General features: G+C 39.6%; 1 protein-coding gene across 1 annotated transcript in view; it reads right to left on the minus strand.

Annotated features, from left to right (window-relative positions):
- The window catches only part of CACNA1A (calcium voltage-gated channel subunit alpha1 A), a gene marked incomplete at its 3' end in the record, with an annotated part of 290,392 nt that overhangs the window by 172,534 nt on the left and 99,461 nt on the right, over positions 1–18,397 (minus strand). The window contains exons 7-8 of the mRNA XM_083351756.1: positions 2,758–2,861; positions 2,421–2,536 (exon numbers count right to left, since the gene is read on the minus strand). Coding sequence (XP_083207882.1) covers positions 2,421–2,536; positions 2,758–2,861 — 220 coding nt within the window. The remainder of the gene's footprint in view (positions 1–2,420; positions 2,537–2,757; positions 2,862–18,397) is intronic.

The raw sequence follows: 18,397 nt of genomic DNA on the forward strand, positions 1-18,397 counted from the left end.
TAGGGGGTCCCCTTAACCAACTTGCTTAGACTAAGAAGCTATTTGGATAAGCAGTGAAACATTTTAAACTAATTAGAAATGAGGTGCAGTTGCCATGATTCAACTTTCAGAAACCTCTACGTGGATGATTGTGAATCTTCATCAACATATTGTTTAACAAACTTATTGCAATGTATTGGGATTTGTACTTGAACTGATTCACACGTCTGTTTGAATGCTGCTTAAGGTTGCTCAATGGTGTGTCTGTGTAACGGTCACTGACTTGCCAGACTTGTCTCCAAGAAGATCATTGGATGATTTAGGGCGGGAGTGGGTTCCTTTAAACCTATTGGCCACCGCGTAGTGGCCAACTGTATAAGTAGCTGCATAGCAGCCTCTGTTTCAGTTCTGTTCCTGTTTGCCTAAATAAAGCATTTTCCTGTTTGCAACCTTCCGTCTCACTTATTGCCTGCAAAGAACCGGCTACACAACACTTACTGTAATGGAAAATACTTAAGTCACCCAGAATAAGACTGACTGGAACTACATAGAAGCCTAAATAAATAAATCAGTGTATTCTGTTATTGTATTAGCTTATTTCTGTGCATTATCTTGGAAGCCTATTTTGTGATTAAAAGTAGCATGTTAAAAACATTAAAATAAATATAAACCAGAGTTTTATTATAAGAAAAGCCATACCTTTGGAAATAAAGGAATATACCACCTCTTTCCAAGTGAGTGGTAGCAATAATTGGTGTAAAACGCTTTTTGATAAAACATTTTATTCCAGTTCAGAATCCAGCTAAATACAAAACTAACATATACAACAAGAACAGATTGGACAGCCATTTTTCTGGAATGGCAGAGGTCTCCTGCTTGACTAGTGGGTTGGACTAGAAAATGTCCAAGGTCACTTTCAACTCTATTATTCTGTATTATGTTATTCAGGAAGGTCACCAACATTGAATATTTTAATATTGTATCAAGGCATGAATTCTCTGCCTCACCATACAAATGGGTAGCCAGCAACTTCTACTTAAGTACTTCTACAAAAGAAACTAGAAATGTTAACCTCGTGCCAATTTGAATCTCAGCACTAGGTTTATAGCTCATACTGTACAGAAGTGATTTTTTGAATAAGACATAACTTTTGCAATTAAGAAAAATATGCTACCCATCTCCAATTGCTGGCAGTCCAAGCAAAATATTCTATCTTCAGGAGGAAAAGAGTTGAAAACCAAGCCAAAATAATAGAGATAATGCTGCAGAAGTAAATTTACTTTTAAAAAGCCCAGTTCACCATTATTACTTACCCCACCTCCTGCCATCTCAACTCAAGTATCATGAGACACTAAAGGAGGTTAATATAAATTAAGCCTTGGTTTCAGAATAGTTACAATCTTATTTCAGGCTGAATGGCAGACTGCACCTAACTATAATTTGGGTATCTGTACTTCTTAAGAATAAAGCTAGAAAAGAGCAGCCAAATCATCAAGGAATTGAAGAGGTTTTCTCTAATTAAATGTTACAAGGTCTGAACTTGTTAACTTAGGTGGGAAATGGTGAAAAAAAACAGGGAAACATTAAAGAGGAAGAAAAATGATATATAAAGCACAGGTTATGTATTGAAATGTTTTTTCCTTCCCCCCCCCCCCCAAAATACTACAACTTGGGGTCATGCAAGGAAGCCATGTGACTGAAAATTCAGAAAACCAGTTCCTGTTGCTGCGTAACATAAAAGACACCATTGTCCTAGGTCATCATTCACTGTGGGAATAAAATGCTGGACCAGATAAGCCTAGCATGTCTCTTCCTATTTTTTTAGCTGATATTGCACTACTGGTTGTTACTTAATTTATAATCTGCTTAATAAAATCTCAAGCTGTCCTGATATCTTTCTATATGTACTGTAGTAAACCAGTCTCAAAACTTTGAGTCCAGCTTTCCCTACATATGGAATAGAGAACTTTACATTTATCTCTGCTGCAATTTATTTTAATTTGGCTGAATTTCTGAACCTGATTTCCAATGCAGAACATCCTCAGTTTGATACCATCTACAAATCTGATGAGTATTCTTCATTGTATGAAAAAAGTACAAAAGTTCTGAATTATACCAAGTTTAGGACAGAATCCTGGGGCACTTTTTATTCTGAGTTTACAATCATCAAAAGAAACCTACAGAAGATACAGGTTGAGAAACAAAACTTAGAGGGTAATTGGTCTTTTCTTTCATAGTCTTTTATTCCAATGTTTAATGGACATGCTTAGGATTTCTTTGTCGGTTTTTGGTTTATTTTAGATCTACTTTGGTGGATTTTAGTTAAAAAGGCAGCATAAAAGTATGGCTACAATACACTAATATTTTATATAATCTTTAAATTCAGTTTATTAAAAATAATAAACTAGGCCAACAAAGAATAGAAGATCCATAGGACTTGCCTGCTTTGGAGATCCACTCCATATAGCCATTGAGCTCCCGTTCAATTTGCTGTTGTCTTCTCAGCTTCAGAAATGCACGCCGGTTTTCTACTCGTTCCCTTTCTTTGGCAAACTCCCTGTAGACAGAGAAAGAACAGCAATGCTGAATGGTCTCTGTTATACCAATTGGTTCGCAGGAAGGCATCACAGAAGAAATACAAAGGCAGAAAAAAACAACCCAGAATTTGGGACATCTAGTTGCCAGAGTAAACTGTATTTTCTTTACAGGATTGAAAAAAGGCTACCACAAGCACTAATACATTTCCTCGATGGCAGATGTACTACCGTACATACTTACCCGGAAAGCACCCCCAGCACAAGGTTGAGCATAAAAAAGGATCCAATAATGATGAGAGGGATGAAGTATAGCCAGTTCCAAGCACTCCCTGAGGCATCGTTGCTCTGGAGTAAAAAAAGAGGATGAAGTCATTGGATACTGAAGTCATGGAGTAGATTTTTCATCAAAGTCATTAACTCACTCAGGGTACATTTTAAAGGATAGGAACAGTCTGTGGGCTGCTGTGATATCAAATCAGACTGTCATCACAAGCACAAGCAGATTACAAACCTACAAACTTAATAACTTGTCAACCTCCCATCAACTAGCTAGTTAATTTCCCTAGCAATATCCAGTTACAAATCTACAACACTGCAACACTGTTTAAATGCATTTTACCTTTCTAGTTGTTTCACACTCTTCCATTCTAGTTCTTTTCCATGGTTCTTCCATGAGTTCTTTGCTCACTGATACCAACCTAATAGCCCCTCCTTCTACTGTAGAAATATTTTGTTACGAGAAAATAAATTAACCCCTAATCTCAGGTTCTCTTATCAGCCATCTAACACAAAGCACTTGACCTGGTCTCTGTATGGATACCCAGCAGGAAGCTACAACAAAGATATAGAGTGAACAATTTGAAAGGAATATTGGGGAAACGGTCAAATTAAACAGGTACTATTTATTATCTAATAACTAGTCAGAAGATGGATGAGATTACTAGACCAATCACTTTGTACCATTCCTAGCTTAGAACATGAACATAAAAGTACAAAATAGCAGGAAATGACAGCACAGCTAAATAATTTGAGAAAATTGATTAATTTAATATTATAGACTTTTGGAATATATAGCCCCCAAACTCACTGAATGAATTGTTTCTCCTAAGCACTCATAAACTGAAGAGTTTATGATACAGGTAGTCCTTGATTTATGTAAATTGAGCCCCAAATTTCTGTTGCTAAATGAGAAAGTTGTTAACTGAATTTTTCCCCATTTTATGATCTTTCTTGCCACTGTTGTTAAGTGAATCACTGCAGTTGTTAAGTTAGTAACACAGTTATTAAATGAATCTGGCTTGCCTATTGACATTACTTGTCAGACGGTTGCAAAAGGGGATCGCGTGATGCTGAGACACTGCATCCGTCATAAATATGAGTCAGTTGCCAAGCATCTAAATTTTGATCACATGACCATGGAGATGCTGTAACAGTCATAAATATGAAAAACATAAGTCATAAGTCATTTTTTTCAATGCTGTTGTAACTCTGAATGGTCACTAAATAAGCTATTGTAAGTTGAGGACTACCTGTTTTCAAATTCCATTTGCTCTTCTAGCTGTAGGACTAACATATAAGACTCACATAGATGCCACAGTTTGGTATTTCTCAGTTCTTAAATATTCTTCCAGCCCTTTCACCTGTTCAGGGATGTTAGGAATTAAAGCTGCACTTTAATCATAAATCATGTATTAATACAGTATAAAGCATGTTTATCACTGCTGATGGATAAGGGGAATGTGAAAAGCCCAGTGCACATGGGTCTAAGACAACTCGCTGTGGCCGACTCACCATGGTTGACTTGTCTTGTCTGATTCTCCCCAGCCGACTCAATGTGGCCAACTGGCCATGGAACAATTCAATGGGGAATAACGTTTTTTGTCACCTCTTTTCTCTCCCCCACTTTCTCCTAAATCACTGCATGGTATCCATCACTGAGGAAGGCTCAATGATACCATAGCCGCCATTTAGAGGCTTTTTTTCAATCACTCTCTGCAGACACGCCAGGGATATTATTAGGCATCTGTCAACACTCCAATTCCTATGTACCCATCTTGTTCTGTGGTCACCCTCAACCACAGAGGCTAACTGGGGCCAATCACTCTCTCTCCCAGCCCAACCAAACTCAAAAGACTTGTTGCTGGAGGGTTAGGAATGTTATGTAGGCTGCCTTGAGCCTCTGAATGAAAGGTGGGATAGAAATCTAATCCATAAATAAACCAAGTCAATTAAAAACTACTGCTTTCATGAATGCAATGCACTAAGCTAAATTAATGTTAACATTGGGAAGAGTTTTGGGTTTTTGGGGGGTGGGAGTTGACTGAATATGGCATGCAAACCCTGACCATTTAGTTTATATATTTCAAAATATGAGGTAAACCCAGAAAATGGATTAATTCATTAATCAGGTTAAGAATGTTGTGTGAAGGCAGCCATGTCATTTCAGATAAGCACACCGAAGTTTGCCGAATCCCATAATTCCTAAAATAAGTCCAACAGATTGCTTGAAAACTGGGCACTATTTTTGCCTTGCCTGTTATTATTTAAACTTATCATGTTTTGTCAGCAGTCATTCCTATTATGAACCAATTTAAATTCAAGCCATTCAAGCAATCAGACGCTGCTTCCCCAAAGTGCTTTGGCTGTGACGAGTTGTCCCATTCCAGTGGACATATCAATATATACTGTATACAAAAGATCCCATCATCAAGGGTATTATAGCACAGGAATGGAAAAGATTCATGCCAGAATAACCATTCCTAATCCAGATAAATCAGTAATTTGATTTAGTGTACAGCATCTTATTTGTCAAAAAAAACCAAAATAAAAATAGGTGAAGGATATTGGTGGCTAAGCCCATCAGTCTACAGTATTTCCATTAGATCACTAGAAAATTATATTTTATAACATTTTGTCATAAAGAAATAGGAACAACTAGAGAAGACACATGAAACAACATCTTCAAAGGAATAATATTGACAAGGAAAGAAGAAAAAAACAACACACTACCCTTCCTGGAAATTCTCATCAGCAGAGGAAACAATGGCAAATTAGTAACACAAGTCTATCAAAAAACAACCTACACAAACCAAGTGCTCCATTACCAAAATAACAACGCAACCCCCTCAAGTGGAGCTGTGCAAGAACATTACTCAGATTAGCACAAATGCAGTGCAACAGCCTAGGAAACAGGAAATAGGAAACAGACCACCTATACAAGATCTTCTAGCAAAATGAATACCCCTGCAACTTTATCAAAAAGTGCCTGACCACTCAGCTCACTATAGCAAACAGGCACAACTTATGAAAAAGACAATACTACATCAAAACACATTAAAAAAATTCAGAAATAATCAACAGACTATTATGACCAAGTGCTAATACTGTAGCACACAAACCAACTAAAGCACTCCAAAACATCTGAAACAAACCAAACACCGTAGTCTAAGAAGAAAAACCAAGAATCATTTACAACATACAGTGTAAGGACTATCACAGCACAATGTAGCACAGACAGGCAGATGACTAGCAGAAGGCATCTATGAATACTAACTAGCAGTGAGAAGACACAATGAAAACTACTTAATCTCACAACACATGGACAGACTCAACCCCAGTTTCAACTGAGAAACTGTTGGCATTTTAGATGAAGCCAAATCCAAAGATGCTAGGAAATACTTAGAAGCTTTGCATTCGATAAATCAGACATCAATAGACACATAGCGATAAACCATATTTATAATAATAATAAACCTTTATTGTCAAAGTACAACATGTGTACATTGAGATTAGCTGAGCCTCCCCCCGTGCTCCCTCCCCCCAACACACAGTGACAACAAACCCTCCATCCTACCACACCATGTGAACCAACTACACCACACACCGGCCTCCCAAGTCAATTCCGCATAAGTTCACAGAGATTATATCCCATTTAAAAGCCTAACAGCCCAAGGATAAAAGCTATTTTTCAGCCTGTTGGTACGGCTGGCTATACTCCTATATCTCCTACCAGATGGTAGGAGAGCAAAGAGATACCGTCCAGGGTGTGAGTCATCCCTGAGAATCTTCCTCACTCTTCTAAGGCAACGAGCCCTGGCAATGTCATCCAGTGGTGTCAGGGGACAGCCCACAATGTCTTGTGCTGTGCTCACTACCCTCTGTAATACTTTCCTGTCCGCGGCTGTCAGACCAGCATACCAAACCACAATACCATACGAGAGGACGCTCTCTATAGTAGACCGGTAAAAGAGGGTCATTAGCCGTTGTTCTACCCTGTTCTTCTGCAAGACCCTGAGGAAGTGGAGTCTCTGTCAGGCCTTTCTGGCCACCTGGGTTGTATTAACTTTCCAGGTCAGATCTTCAGAGGTAGACTCCCAGAAATTTAAAGGAGGAAACTCTCCACACAGTCCTCCCCGATGTAAAGTGGGGCAGGTTCCTCCTTTTTTCTCCGGAAGTCTAACACCATTCAAAAGACAATAAAAGACAATAAAAAAGCTGTGAAGGAAACAAAAAGACCAGAACACATCTTCTCCAGCAGCCAACATCCAGATAAAAAGAGTTTAACATGAGACAAACAATTAAGCAGAAAACAACGCCCTAGTCAAGGGTCTTTTCTCTGAAGAGGGACAAAGTTTATTTTATTTATTTATTTATTTACTCATTCATTCAATTTGTATGGCTGCCCACCTCAACAAGTGACTCTGGATGGTAAACAATAATAGGTAAAGGTTCCCCCGCACATGCGTGCTAGTCGTTTCCAACTCTAGGGGCCAGTGCTCATCTCCGTTTCAAAGCCAAAGAGCCAGCGCTTGTCCGAGGACGTCTCTGTGGTCATGTGGCTGGCATGACTAGATGCCAAAGGCGCATGGAACGCTGTTACCTTCCCGCTGTAGTGGTCCCTATTTTTCTACTTGCATTTTTACGTGCTTTCGAACTGCTAGGTTGACAGAAGCTGGGACGAGTAACAGGCGCTCACTCTGTTACGCGGCACTCGGGATTCGACCTGCCAAACTGCCGACCTTCTGATCGACAGGCTCAGCGTCCTAACCCACTGAGCCACCGCGTCCCTTAAACAATAATAGAATATATTAAAATCAAATTTCCATCATAACACAAAATGCACACAGCAGCCAAGGCAAAGGTTACTTGGCTTTAGGATAGTGATAAGGAGGGATATACATGGAATATTATATTCAGGTATTAATACATATGGTATTTTGTTTTGTGACCCTTGTGAGAGGTGTTTCAATTCTTAAACTGAAACAAAAGAAAAACTTTTGAATGTCTTCTTGTGTACCTCTATTTGATGGATTGCTCCTTTTAAATGCCTCTTTTAGGAAAGCTGCTATTATCACAAGCAACTCTTTTAATGAAAATGTCATTGTTCCTTTCAGCTGGGAGAAGCAATCTGGAATGGAACACAGATGGCAGGAGATCTTCATCTTCTTCTTTCCATGACTGAAGGAGAATGGTGCCTCATGCAATATCTGAGGTATCTGTTTGCACTGTGAAGGGATAGGGATGAGTCTGGAGCAACTGGAAAACTGATTTTCAGTTCCTAAAATGCAGGTTGCTCTTAGGTAGACCATTTGAATTTACGTCTTTTCCTTAGGAGTTATGGCAGATATCTTGAACATTCTGCAAAATTGGGAAAGAACTTTCCAAAAGAATTTACAAAGACCCGAATATCTTTATATTTATAGATGCCTATTATGCTTGCACAGATTGAATTTATGTAAGATTATTTGTATTCCTTCTGTAGAGTTTCTATAGCCCTAATAATCCAATTGAGGGAATCAAACACACATTTTTACATTTTAGCAAATAGTTTTGTTTACAGTACCTAAGATATTTTTATGGTGAATCTCATGCAAAGATGAGTCTTTTAGTGTGTCATCCAAATACAGTGTTTCCCCAAAAGTAAGACCTACCCAAAAAACAAGCCCCGGCTTGATTTTTTGGGGTGGGCCTAATGTAAGACCAGGGACGCAGTGGCTCAGTGGGTTAGGATGCTGAGCTTGTCGATCAGAAGGTCGGCAGTTTGGCGGGTCAAATCCTGAGTGCTGCGTAACAGAGTGAGCGCCTGTTACTCGTCCCAGCTTCTGCCAACCTAGCAGTTTGAAAGCACGTAAAAATGCAAGTAGAAAAATAGGGACCACTACAGTGGGAAGGTAACAGCGTTCCATGCACCTTTGGTGTCTAGTCATATTGGCCAAATGACCACGGAGACGTCCTTGGACAAGCGCTGGCTCTTCGGCTTTGAAACAGAGATGAGCACCGGCCCTTAGAGTTGGAAACGACTAGCACGCATTTGCGGGGGAACCTTTACCTTTACCTAATATAAGACCTACCCCGAAAATAAGTCCTAGTTTTGTGGTGAGCCTAAAAATCAAGCTAGGGCAGGGGTAGGGTGGTAGAGCTGTCCCATGCACCTCACACCTGCTTACCTTACCAGTAGGACCGCAATCAGGCCTCCTACACCCTGACACTTGTCACACTGTGTGGCTTGTTGTGCCATTGTTGCTCCTCATGGCAGGAGGCCCCATGGTGCCTCACGTAGTTGCCACTAGTCATGACAGGACACCGTGTAGTGCTTCAGGCCATTGCTGCTCCTCATGGCAGGAGGCCGCATGGAGCTTTGGGCTGTTTGCAGGAGGCCGCATGGTGCTTCGGACTGTTACTGCCAGTCAAGGCTGGATACTGTGTGGGGCTTCAGGCCATTTGCAGGAGGCCGCATGGTGCTTCGGGCCATTGCCTCTGGTTGCAGCAGGATGCCGCGTGGCGTTTCAGGCTGTTGCCACCAAAGCACCACACAGCCTCCTGCAAACGGCTCAAAGCACCATGCAGCACCTTGCCAGGATCAGTAGAAACAGCCTGAAGCACCGTGTGGTGTCTTGCCACGAGTGGCAGCAATGGCCCGAAGCACCATGCAGCCTCCTACAAATGGCCTGAAGCACTACACAGCCTCCTGCCACAACTGGCAGCACTGGCATGAAGTACCATGCAGCATCCTGCTGCAACTGGCAGCACTGGGAAAATGCACCATGTGGTATCCGGGCGCAAGTGGTGGCAAGTAGTCACTGAAGAGGTCAAGCAGCAGTGCGACAGGTTTCAGAGCATGGGAGGCCTTGCTGTGGTAGTCCTAAGGTAAAACATCACCTGAAAATAAGACCCAGTGCCTCTTTTTGAGGCAAAAAAATATAAGACTGGGTCTTTTTTCGGGGAAACGCAGATATATGTCTACATATTTATTCAAAATATCTAAATATATTTAAATAACCTGGAGAAGACCATGTCATAATTAACCAAGTATGCCCAATTTAATCAATTTAACCAAGGGCATCACTGTGTTTCCAAACTTGCTATACCCAGTATTAAAGATAATTAAGCATTCATGACCCTCTTTCATTTCAATTAATGGTATTGCCTCTCAAGTCCAATTTTTTGAAAACGCATGTTATTTGAAGGCGATCCAGTATGTCTGAAGAGGTAGGGGATAATGATCTTTAATGGTTACAATTTCAGGAGCCTATAATCATATACAGAAATATTCCTTTAAGGGCAAAAAATGTGGATAGAGATGCTGGAGGCAAATATAACTTTTTTCAGATTGTCATCCAGAAACTCCTTTTAAGTGGCTAGCTTTTAAGTTGTTGTTAGCTGTGAAGTCGTGTCTGACCCATCGTGACCCCATGGACAATGTTCCTCCAGGCCTTCCTGTCCTCTACCATCTTCTGGAGTTCATTTAAGCTCACACCTACTGCTTCAGTGACTCCATCCAGCCACCTCATCCTCTGTCGTTCCTATCTTCTCTTACCTTCAACCTTTCCCAGCATTAGGCTCTTCTCCAGTGAGTCCGTCCTTTTCATTAGGTGGCCAAGGTATTTGAGTTTCAACTACAGGATCTGGCCTTCTAAAGAGCAGTCAGGGTTGATTTCCTCTAGGACTGACCGGTTTGATCGCCTTGCAGTCCAAGGGACTCACAGGAGTCTTCTCCAGCACCATAGTTCAAAGGCCTCAATTCTTTGGCACTCAGCCTTTCTTATGGTCCAACTTTCACTGCCATACATTGCAACTGGGAAGACCATAGCCTTGACTATACGCACTTTTGTTGACAGGGTGATGTCTCTGTTTTTTAGTGTGCTGTCTAGCTTTGCCATGGCTTTTCTACCCAGGAGCAAGCATCTTTTAATTTCTTGGCTACAGTCCCCATTTGCAGTGATCTTGGAGCCCAGGAAAATGAAATCTGTCACTACCTCCATTTCTTCCCCATCTATTTGCCAGAAATTGAGAGGGCCGGATGCCATGATTTTGGTTTTCTTAATGTTAAGTTTCAACCCAACCTTTGCACTTTCCTTCTTCAACCGCAACAAGAGGCTCTTTAGTTCTTCACTTTCTGCCATTAGAGTGGTATCATCTGTATATCTTAGGTTGTTGATATTTCTCCCGGCAATCTTAATTCCAACTTTTGATTCATCTAGCCCTGCCTTTCTCATGATGTGCTCTGCATATAAGTTAAATAGGCAGGGCGACAGTATACAGCCTTGCCGGACTCCTTTCCCAATTTTGAACCAATAAGTGGTTCCGTGTCCAGTTCTCACTGTTGCTTTTTGGCCCACATATAGGTTTCTCAAGAGACAAATAAGATGGTCTGGTATGCCCATCTCTTTAAGAACTTGCCACAGTTTGTTATGATCCACACAATCAAAGGCTTTAGCATAGTCAATGAAGCAGAAGTAGATGTTTTTCTGGTACTCTCTAGCTTTCTCCATGATCTAGCGTATATTGGCAATTTGATCTCTAGTTCTTCTGCCTCTTCAAAACCCTGCCTGTACTTCTGGTAGTTCTTGATCCACATACTGCTGGAGTTTAGCTTGTAGGATTTTAAGCATAACTTTACTAGCATGAGAAATGAGTACAATGGTGCAATAGTTTGAACATTCTTTGGCGCTGCCTTTCTTTGGAATTGGAATGTAAACTGATCTTTTCCAATCCTGTGGCCACTGTTGAGTTTTCCAAATTTGCTGGCAAATTGAGTGTAACACTTTTACTGCATCATCTTTTAAGATTTTGAATAGCACAGCTGGAATACTGTCACCTCCACTATCTTTGTTGTTGCTCAGTTTTTCTAAGGCCCACTTCACTTCACATTCAAGGATGTCTGGCTCAAGGTCAGTGACCACCTCATTGTGCTTATCAGGGACATTAAGCTCGTTCTTATATAGTTCTTCTGTGTAATTTTGCCTCCTCTTCTTAATTTCATTGCCTCTCTTAGGGCCGTGCCATTTTGGTCCTTTATCATGCCCATTTTTGCATGAAACGTTTCCTTCATCTCTCCAATTTTGTTGAAGAGATCTCTGGTCCTCCCTATTCTATTGTTTTCTTCTATTTCTTTGCACTGTTCATTTAAGAAGGCATTCTTATCTCTTCTAGCTATTCTCTGGAATTCTGCATTCAATTGGGCGTATCTTTCTTTTTCTCCCTTGCCTTTCACTTCCCTCCTTTGCTCAGCTATTTGCAAAGCTTCCTCTGACAGCCATTTTGCTTTCTTTATTTCTTTTTCTTTGGGATGGTTTTAGTTGCTACCTCTTGTACAGTGTTGTGAACCTCTGTCCATAGTTCTTCAGGCACTCTGTCTATCAGATCTAATTCCTTAAATCTATTTTTCACCTCTACTGTATATTCAACAGGGATATGATTTAATTCATACCTGAGTGGCCTAGTGCTTTTCCCTACTTTCTTCAGTTTAAGCCTAAATTTTGCAATGAGAAGTTCATGGTCTGAGCCACAGTCAGCTCCTGGTCTTGTTTTTACTGACTGTATAGAGCTTCTCCATCTTTGGCTGCAGAGCACATAGTCAATCTGATTTCTGTGTTGACCGTCTGGTGATGTCCATATGTAGAGCCGTCTCTTGGGTTGTTGGAAAAGAATGTTTGCTATGACCATCGTATTTTCTTGACAAAATTCTATCAGCCTGTGCCCTGCTTCATTTTGTACTCCAAGGACAAACTTGCCTGTTTTTCCGGTTAACTTTTGGTTTCCTACTTTAGCATTCCAATCTCCCATGATGATAAGGACATCATTTTTTAGTGTTAGTTCTATAAGGTGCTGTAGGCCTTCATAGAACCGGCCAATTTCATCCTCTTCAGCACCGGTGGTTGGGGTATAGACTTGGACTACTGTCATATTGAATGGTTTGCCTTGGATTCGAACTGAGATCATTCTGTCATTTTGGGGATTGTATCCGAGTATTGCTTTTCCTACTCTTTTATTGACTATGAAGGCTACTCCATTTCTTCTGAGGAATTCTTGCCCGCAGTAGTATACCTGATGGTCATCTGAATTAAATTCACCCATTCCTGTCCATTTTAGTTTGCTGATTCCTAAGATGTCGATGTTCAGTCTTGTCATCTCTTGTTTGACCACGTCCAGCTTTCCTTGATTCATGGATCTTACATTCCAGGTTCCTATGGAGAAAAAATCTTTACAGCATCGGACTTTCCTTTCACCACCAGATACATCCACAGCTGAGTGTCCTTTCGGCTTTGGCCCAGTCACTTCATTCTTTCTGGTGCTACTAGTACTAGCCCCCAGTAGCATATTGGACACCTTCCGACCTGAAGGGCTCATCTTCCAGTGTCATATCTTTTTTCCTTTTGGTACTGTCCATGGGGTTTTCATGACAAAGATACTGGAGTGGGTTGCCATTTCCTTCTCCAGTGGATCATGTTGTGTCTGAACTCTCTGCTATGACCTGTCCGTGTTGGGTGGCCCCGCACGGCATGGCTCATAGCTTCATTGAATTATACAAGCCCCTTCACCATGACAAGGCATTAATCCATGAAGGGGAGCTTTTAAGTAGGTAGAGAGTATTCTTTTTTATATACAAGTTTTATTGATTTTTAATATTTATATATACATATATTTGTGAAACAATATAATGGTTGGGTAATTAAAATAAGAAATAACCATTTGTAAATAGTTCAGGTTACATCAACAGAGATGCCCTCTCTAATTCCCTTAGTAATTACATAGTCAAAATAAGCAATTTAGTATATTTCTAGTTATAACCAAGTCAATCAACAAAATTCAAAATATATTTTCACTAATACATATCAATATCCTGTCTTTAAGTTTTATCTAATTGCAATAGAATATTCTTGCATAGCCTATAGTGTGTGTGTGTGTGTGTGTGTGTGTGTGTGTGTGTGTGTGTGTATATATATATATATATATATATATATATATATATATATATATATATATATATATATATGCTTAATTTTGGTTGACCCACAATTCCCTATTTCAATAAAGGATACTTTTTTGTCTACAAAACTTATATTGTTCATTACAAAACATTCATATGTTTTACCATTAAAGTCTAATTATTAGAAATATATTTTTTGCCTTAACCATTTAACAATTATTAAAATGCTATCTTTTATATATAAAATTCTAGATTCTATACTATAGTTCAAAAATAGGCACTGAATATTCTATAAGGCATCTTAACCATACATCAATTATTAAAATATTATCTTTTGATATGTCATTCTAAATTCTACAATATAGTTCAGAGTTATACTTTCTTTACAAATCTAAAAGCTAAAAGTAAAATCAGTGATATTTCTTTAGGGATTCCCCTTAATCCATAGAGGGGTATTTTTCTAATCTATCTTTAGGGATCCCAAAAGAGAATCAAGTTCAGTCTTTTAAATCTAACTCTTGCCTTCCTTTTGTGCCAATCATATTTTGGTCTTGGTATCTTTAAATTCTCAAATGTATCTTCCTTTCTTCCTGTACCCCTTATTTGAGTCCAGGTAGTGTATCCAAATATCAGTTTTGCAAGAAACATGTCCCCTTTGTAACCATTGTATTTTTGCTTTACTAGCTCAGTTTTTGGTGGTTGATATAATATAATTGTTATTAAATCAGTCAAATCTTTTTGTTCTTCCAGTTCTATTTGGGTTAGGTAGAAAGTGGTAGCTGACATTGTGTTTCACATTTGATTAATTGAATTCTCAGTATAGTGTATTTGAAGGCCTTTAGTGTCTTCACTGTTGGTATTGCTTTCTTCAGGTGCTGTTGCTTTTTGAGTTGTAAGTTTTGTAGTTGCTATTAAAGTTTGGACTTTAAGGTTTTCTGTAGGTTGCTCTTCTTGTTCTTTGAAATCTCCTGTTTTAGTGTTAGTTTCCACTTCTTCTATTTGGTTTTGGGTTATCTTTTCCTCATTTAAGGTTAGAGTTTGATTTGGTGGCTTTAAATTGTCAAATTTTTCATGCAGCTTGGCTTTAATAACATTTAACATGCAATGTAAGATATTTTGTTTTTTTTCTTTTTCCAAATTATTATAGAACTTTTGTAAAATTAGTCCAATTTTTTTTCTTTAATTCACAGTTTAAAGAGAGAATAGGATAGTGAGTCCCCAGGAACAAATAGAAGCTTTTTAGTAAAAACAGTGAAATTGTTTGGATTCTTTGCTGCATTAATTGAATTTCTTTAGTAACTTTGAGGCTTTAAGCTTTGTTCCCAAAGTAGATATTCACCATTTTCTCAAAAAATGGGGAAGGAGATTTTCAGGAAAGTCCCACATGAAGATGTTTAAGGGAATAGGAAGACGAGTCTATGGAGTGATTGAGAGCTCTGCCATGGGATCAGCATTTCTACATTTAGCTGTTAACCAGAAGTCTGTACTTTAACAATGCAAATCTTGGCTAGATGCCCTGGGGCTTCATAATTGAAACAAAACAAGGTCTCTCCTTCTGTGTTTCTCTGTTGAGGTCAGAGATCTTTTTTCTGTTCTTATTTGTATGAGTTCTCCACTGCAGGTATCTGAGGAGGTCACAGAGAGAGGGGAGGGGGAAGACAGGATGTAAGATATCCGCACCTTACTATTTATTCTATGTGCCAACTCATCATCCATCTATTAGCATGCAGTGTTGGAGCAGTTCTTCCAAATTATCTCATTAACTCATCTCTCAGTTCATCAGTAAAACTGGTCTTAAAACTGGTCAGGGCAAAATCATTCCTTGCTATGTTTCTGTCAAATAATTGAAATTTTGCTATGTATTCATGAATCTCCCTCGTTGCTTTGTTTTAGCTTGTGAATTTCTCAGTTTGCCATTGCTCTCCTAATTGAATCCTCAAATGCAGCTCTAAATCTTTGCATGAAGTTCTGGTAATTGTACAGTAAGGGATCATTGCCTTCAATTTGGCTGCTTCTTCTTTCAGCAAGCTTGAAACAAATGTCACCTTGGAATGATCTGTAGGAAATCCTGGTGACCCATCATAAACAATTCAAACTGAGTCGTAAACATCATAAAACGCTCTTGGTCTTTTCCAAACCTCTCTGGCAAACTCCCACGGTAGTGATAGTGAAGAAATATTGGCTAGCCTCAACTGCTGTGTTAATTGTACAATGGCGTTGTCCTGGTTTGTTATTTATATATCCACTTCCTGCTGATGTCATAACAATGTTTGAGTAAGTTGTTCTATGGCAGTGAGGTGGCCTACAGATATGAGGGCATCTCCATGATCAAAGGGAAGATTCAAAGCATCTCTGATTAGACAGCAATGAAACTTTCAAGATTGAAGCTGGAACTTCAAGGTAGGTTAGGTCAGGAAACAAGTTCTACAACAGTGCTATAGTTGCAGGGTGTAATAACAGACTATTGAGAGCTTGACAGAGATTCTATTCCCCATCTCTTGTACAAAGAAAATAAAGGTGGGATATTCTTGAGTTTCTCCCTTTCAGAGATAATTGGTGTTTATAGCTGCTGAATAGCTTCAAAGCCATCTCCAGTCTTTTCTTCAGCAATGAGCAAATAATGATGCAGGCATTTTTAAATTCTCTTTCCTATTGTCAAGCTTTTAGAAGCCTCATGTTCCCACAAAGAAGAGGAAAAAGTTTACAAACAATATTGCAATATTTTCTCTGGGTTTCACAAATAATTAGAAATGCCTTTTAGACTCATTATCTTCTAGCATAATCAGAATGCATTGTAGGAAGCTAGATTATACCAGATGTTTTAACATTGTAAAGATGCAGTGAATGGGGCAATGTCCAGACAGTGAAAGGAATAAAAGAAAATTAGGTCAGTTAATAGAATCCAGGAAAAAGTGTATGTGCAAGATGGTAGTTTAGAAATTGGTTGGCTTTCTTTTTTCATTTTAGTTTGACTTAGAATTTGCATTTGAGTAGTTTGTTAAACTACTGTTAAATGTCTAAGGAGATGTTCAGTTATCCAGGTCATAGTTATCCCAAAGATGCTTTTTCATGAGGCAACTGGACTTTGTTGTTTTTCTTCAAAGAGGTTTCACTTCTCATCCAAGAAGCTTCTTCAGCTTTGACTGGATGTTGGGGAATGGAAGGATTTATACAGATTTATGACACAGATGGCTTCTTTGACCCCTCTTTCAAACCAGTGGTCCTCTTTGTCCAAAATGTAAACTTTGCTGTCTTCTAAAGAGTGGCCTTTGTCTTTTAAATGCAGATAGACTTTGTTCTCCACTTCATAAACACATGGCACAACATAGGAGAACAAACCCATCAGGACAAGATACAGCAGTGCATCTACATTTAAAAAACAAAGGTCACTCTTTCAAAGACAGCAAAGTCCACATTTTGGACAGAGAGGTCTTCTCATTTGAAAGAGGGATCAAAGAGGCCATCTGTGTCAAAACTGAACAGTCCTCTCTCAACAGAGGGGGAGGGATAAGACATCATCTCTCTTCAGTCTACAACAGAGTACATTCAACAGTTCCAAGAAAGCTCCACAGCCATTTGCATACTCAGGTAACCCTGACCACACAGACAAACCTCCAAGTGGCATCAACATCTCTCTAAAAGACTGCAAATGACCACCTGTCTGCAAGGAGTACAAATCCTTCCATTCCCCACCATCTGTATTCTGGTTTTTATTATGTATTGCCCTGTTCACCGCCCTGAGTCCTTCGGGAGAAGGGCGGTATACAAATTAAATTATTAAATTAAATTAAATTAAATCTAATCAGAGCTGAAGAAGCTTCTTGGATGAGAAGTGAGTCCAGTTGCCTTGTGAAAAAGTATCTTTGGGATTTGTGATCTGTTCCACCATCAGCTCCTGGTCATGTTTAATGCTATAAGTGAGCTCGTCCACTTTCTTTTAGAAATTATATGGTCAATTTGATATTAAATGATGTTCCTGTATACAAGCATTGTTTTGTTTGTTTGAAAACTGTGTTAGCTACGAGCAAATCATTGGAGTGGCAGAAATTGATCAGCTGATCTCTTATTTCATTTTATTATTTATTTATTTATTATTTAGATTTATATACCGCCCTTTCCCGAAGGACTCAGGGCGGTTTACAGGATATTTAAAAGAAAATCAATACAAAAGCTAAAAACAATTAAAAAAGATTACATCATTCCCTGAGAAAAAAATAAAAACCCCAGTTAAAGTTAAAAAATTCTCAGCCTGGGCCAGAGAGCTCGAAGAGCCAGGTCTTCAGGTCCCAGCGGAATGAACGGAGGTCAGGGGCAGTCCTAAGCTCCGCGGGCAGCTGGTTCCAAAGGGCAGGTGCGCCCACTGAGAAGGCCCTACCCCTGGGTGTTACCCGCTGGCAATCTTTAACCGGTGGCACCCTCAGAAGACCCTGCCTGTGGGAGCGCACTGGACGAAGGGAGCTTGATGCTGGCAGCAGGTGTTCCCTCAGATATCCCGGACCCTCGCCATTTAGGGCTTTATAGGTCATCACCAGCACCTTGAATCTCACCCGAAGGGCAACCGGAAGCCAATGCAGCTCGCGGAGTAGAGGTGTTACATGGGAGTATCAGGAAACCCCCATCACAACTTGCGTGACCGCATTCTGCACCAGCTGAAGCCTCCGGGTGGTCCTCA

Source organism: Vipera ursinii (assembly GCF_947247035.1).
Source record: "Vipera ursinii genome assembly, chromosome: 2".
NCBI classification, from domain to species: Eukaryota; Metazoa; Chordata; class Lepidosauria; order Squamata; family Viperidae; genus Vipera; species Vipera ursinii.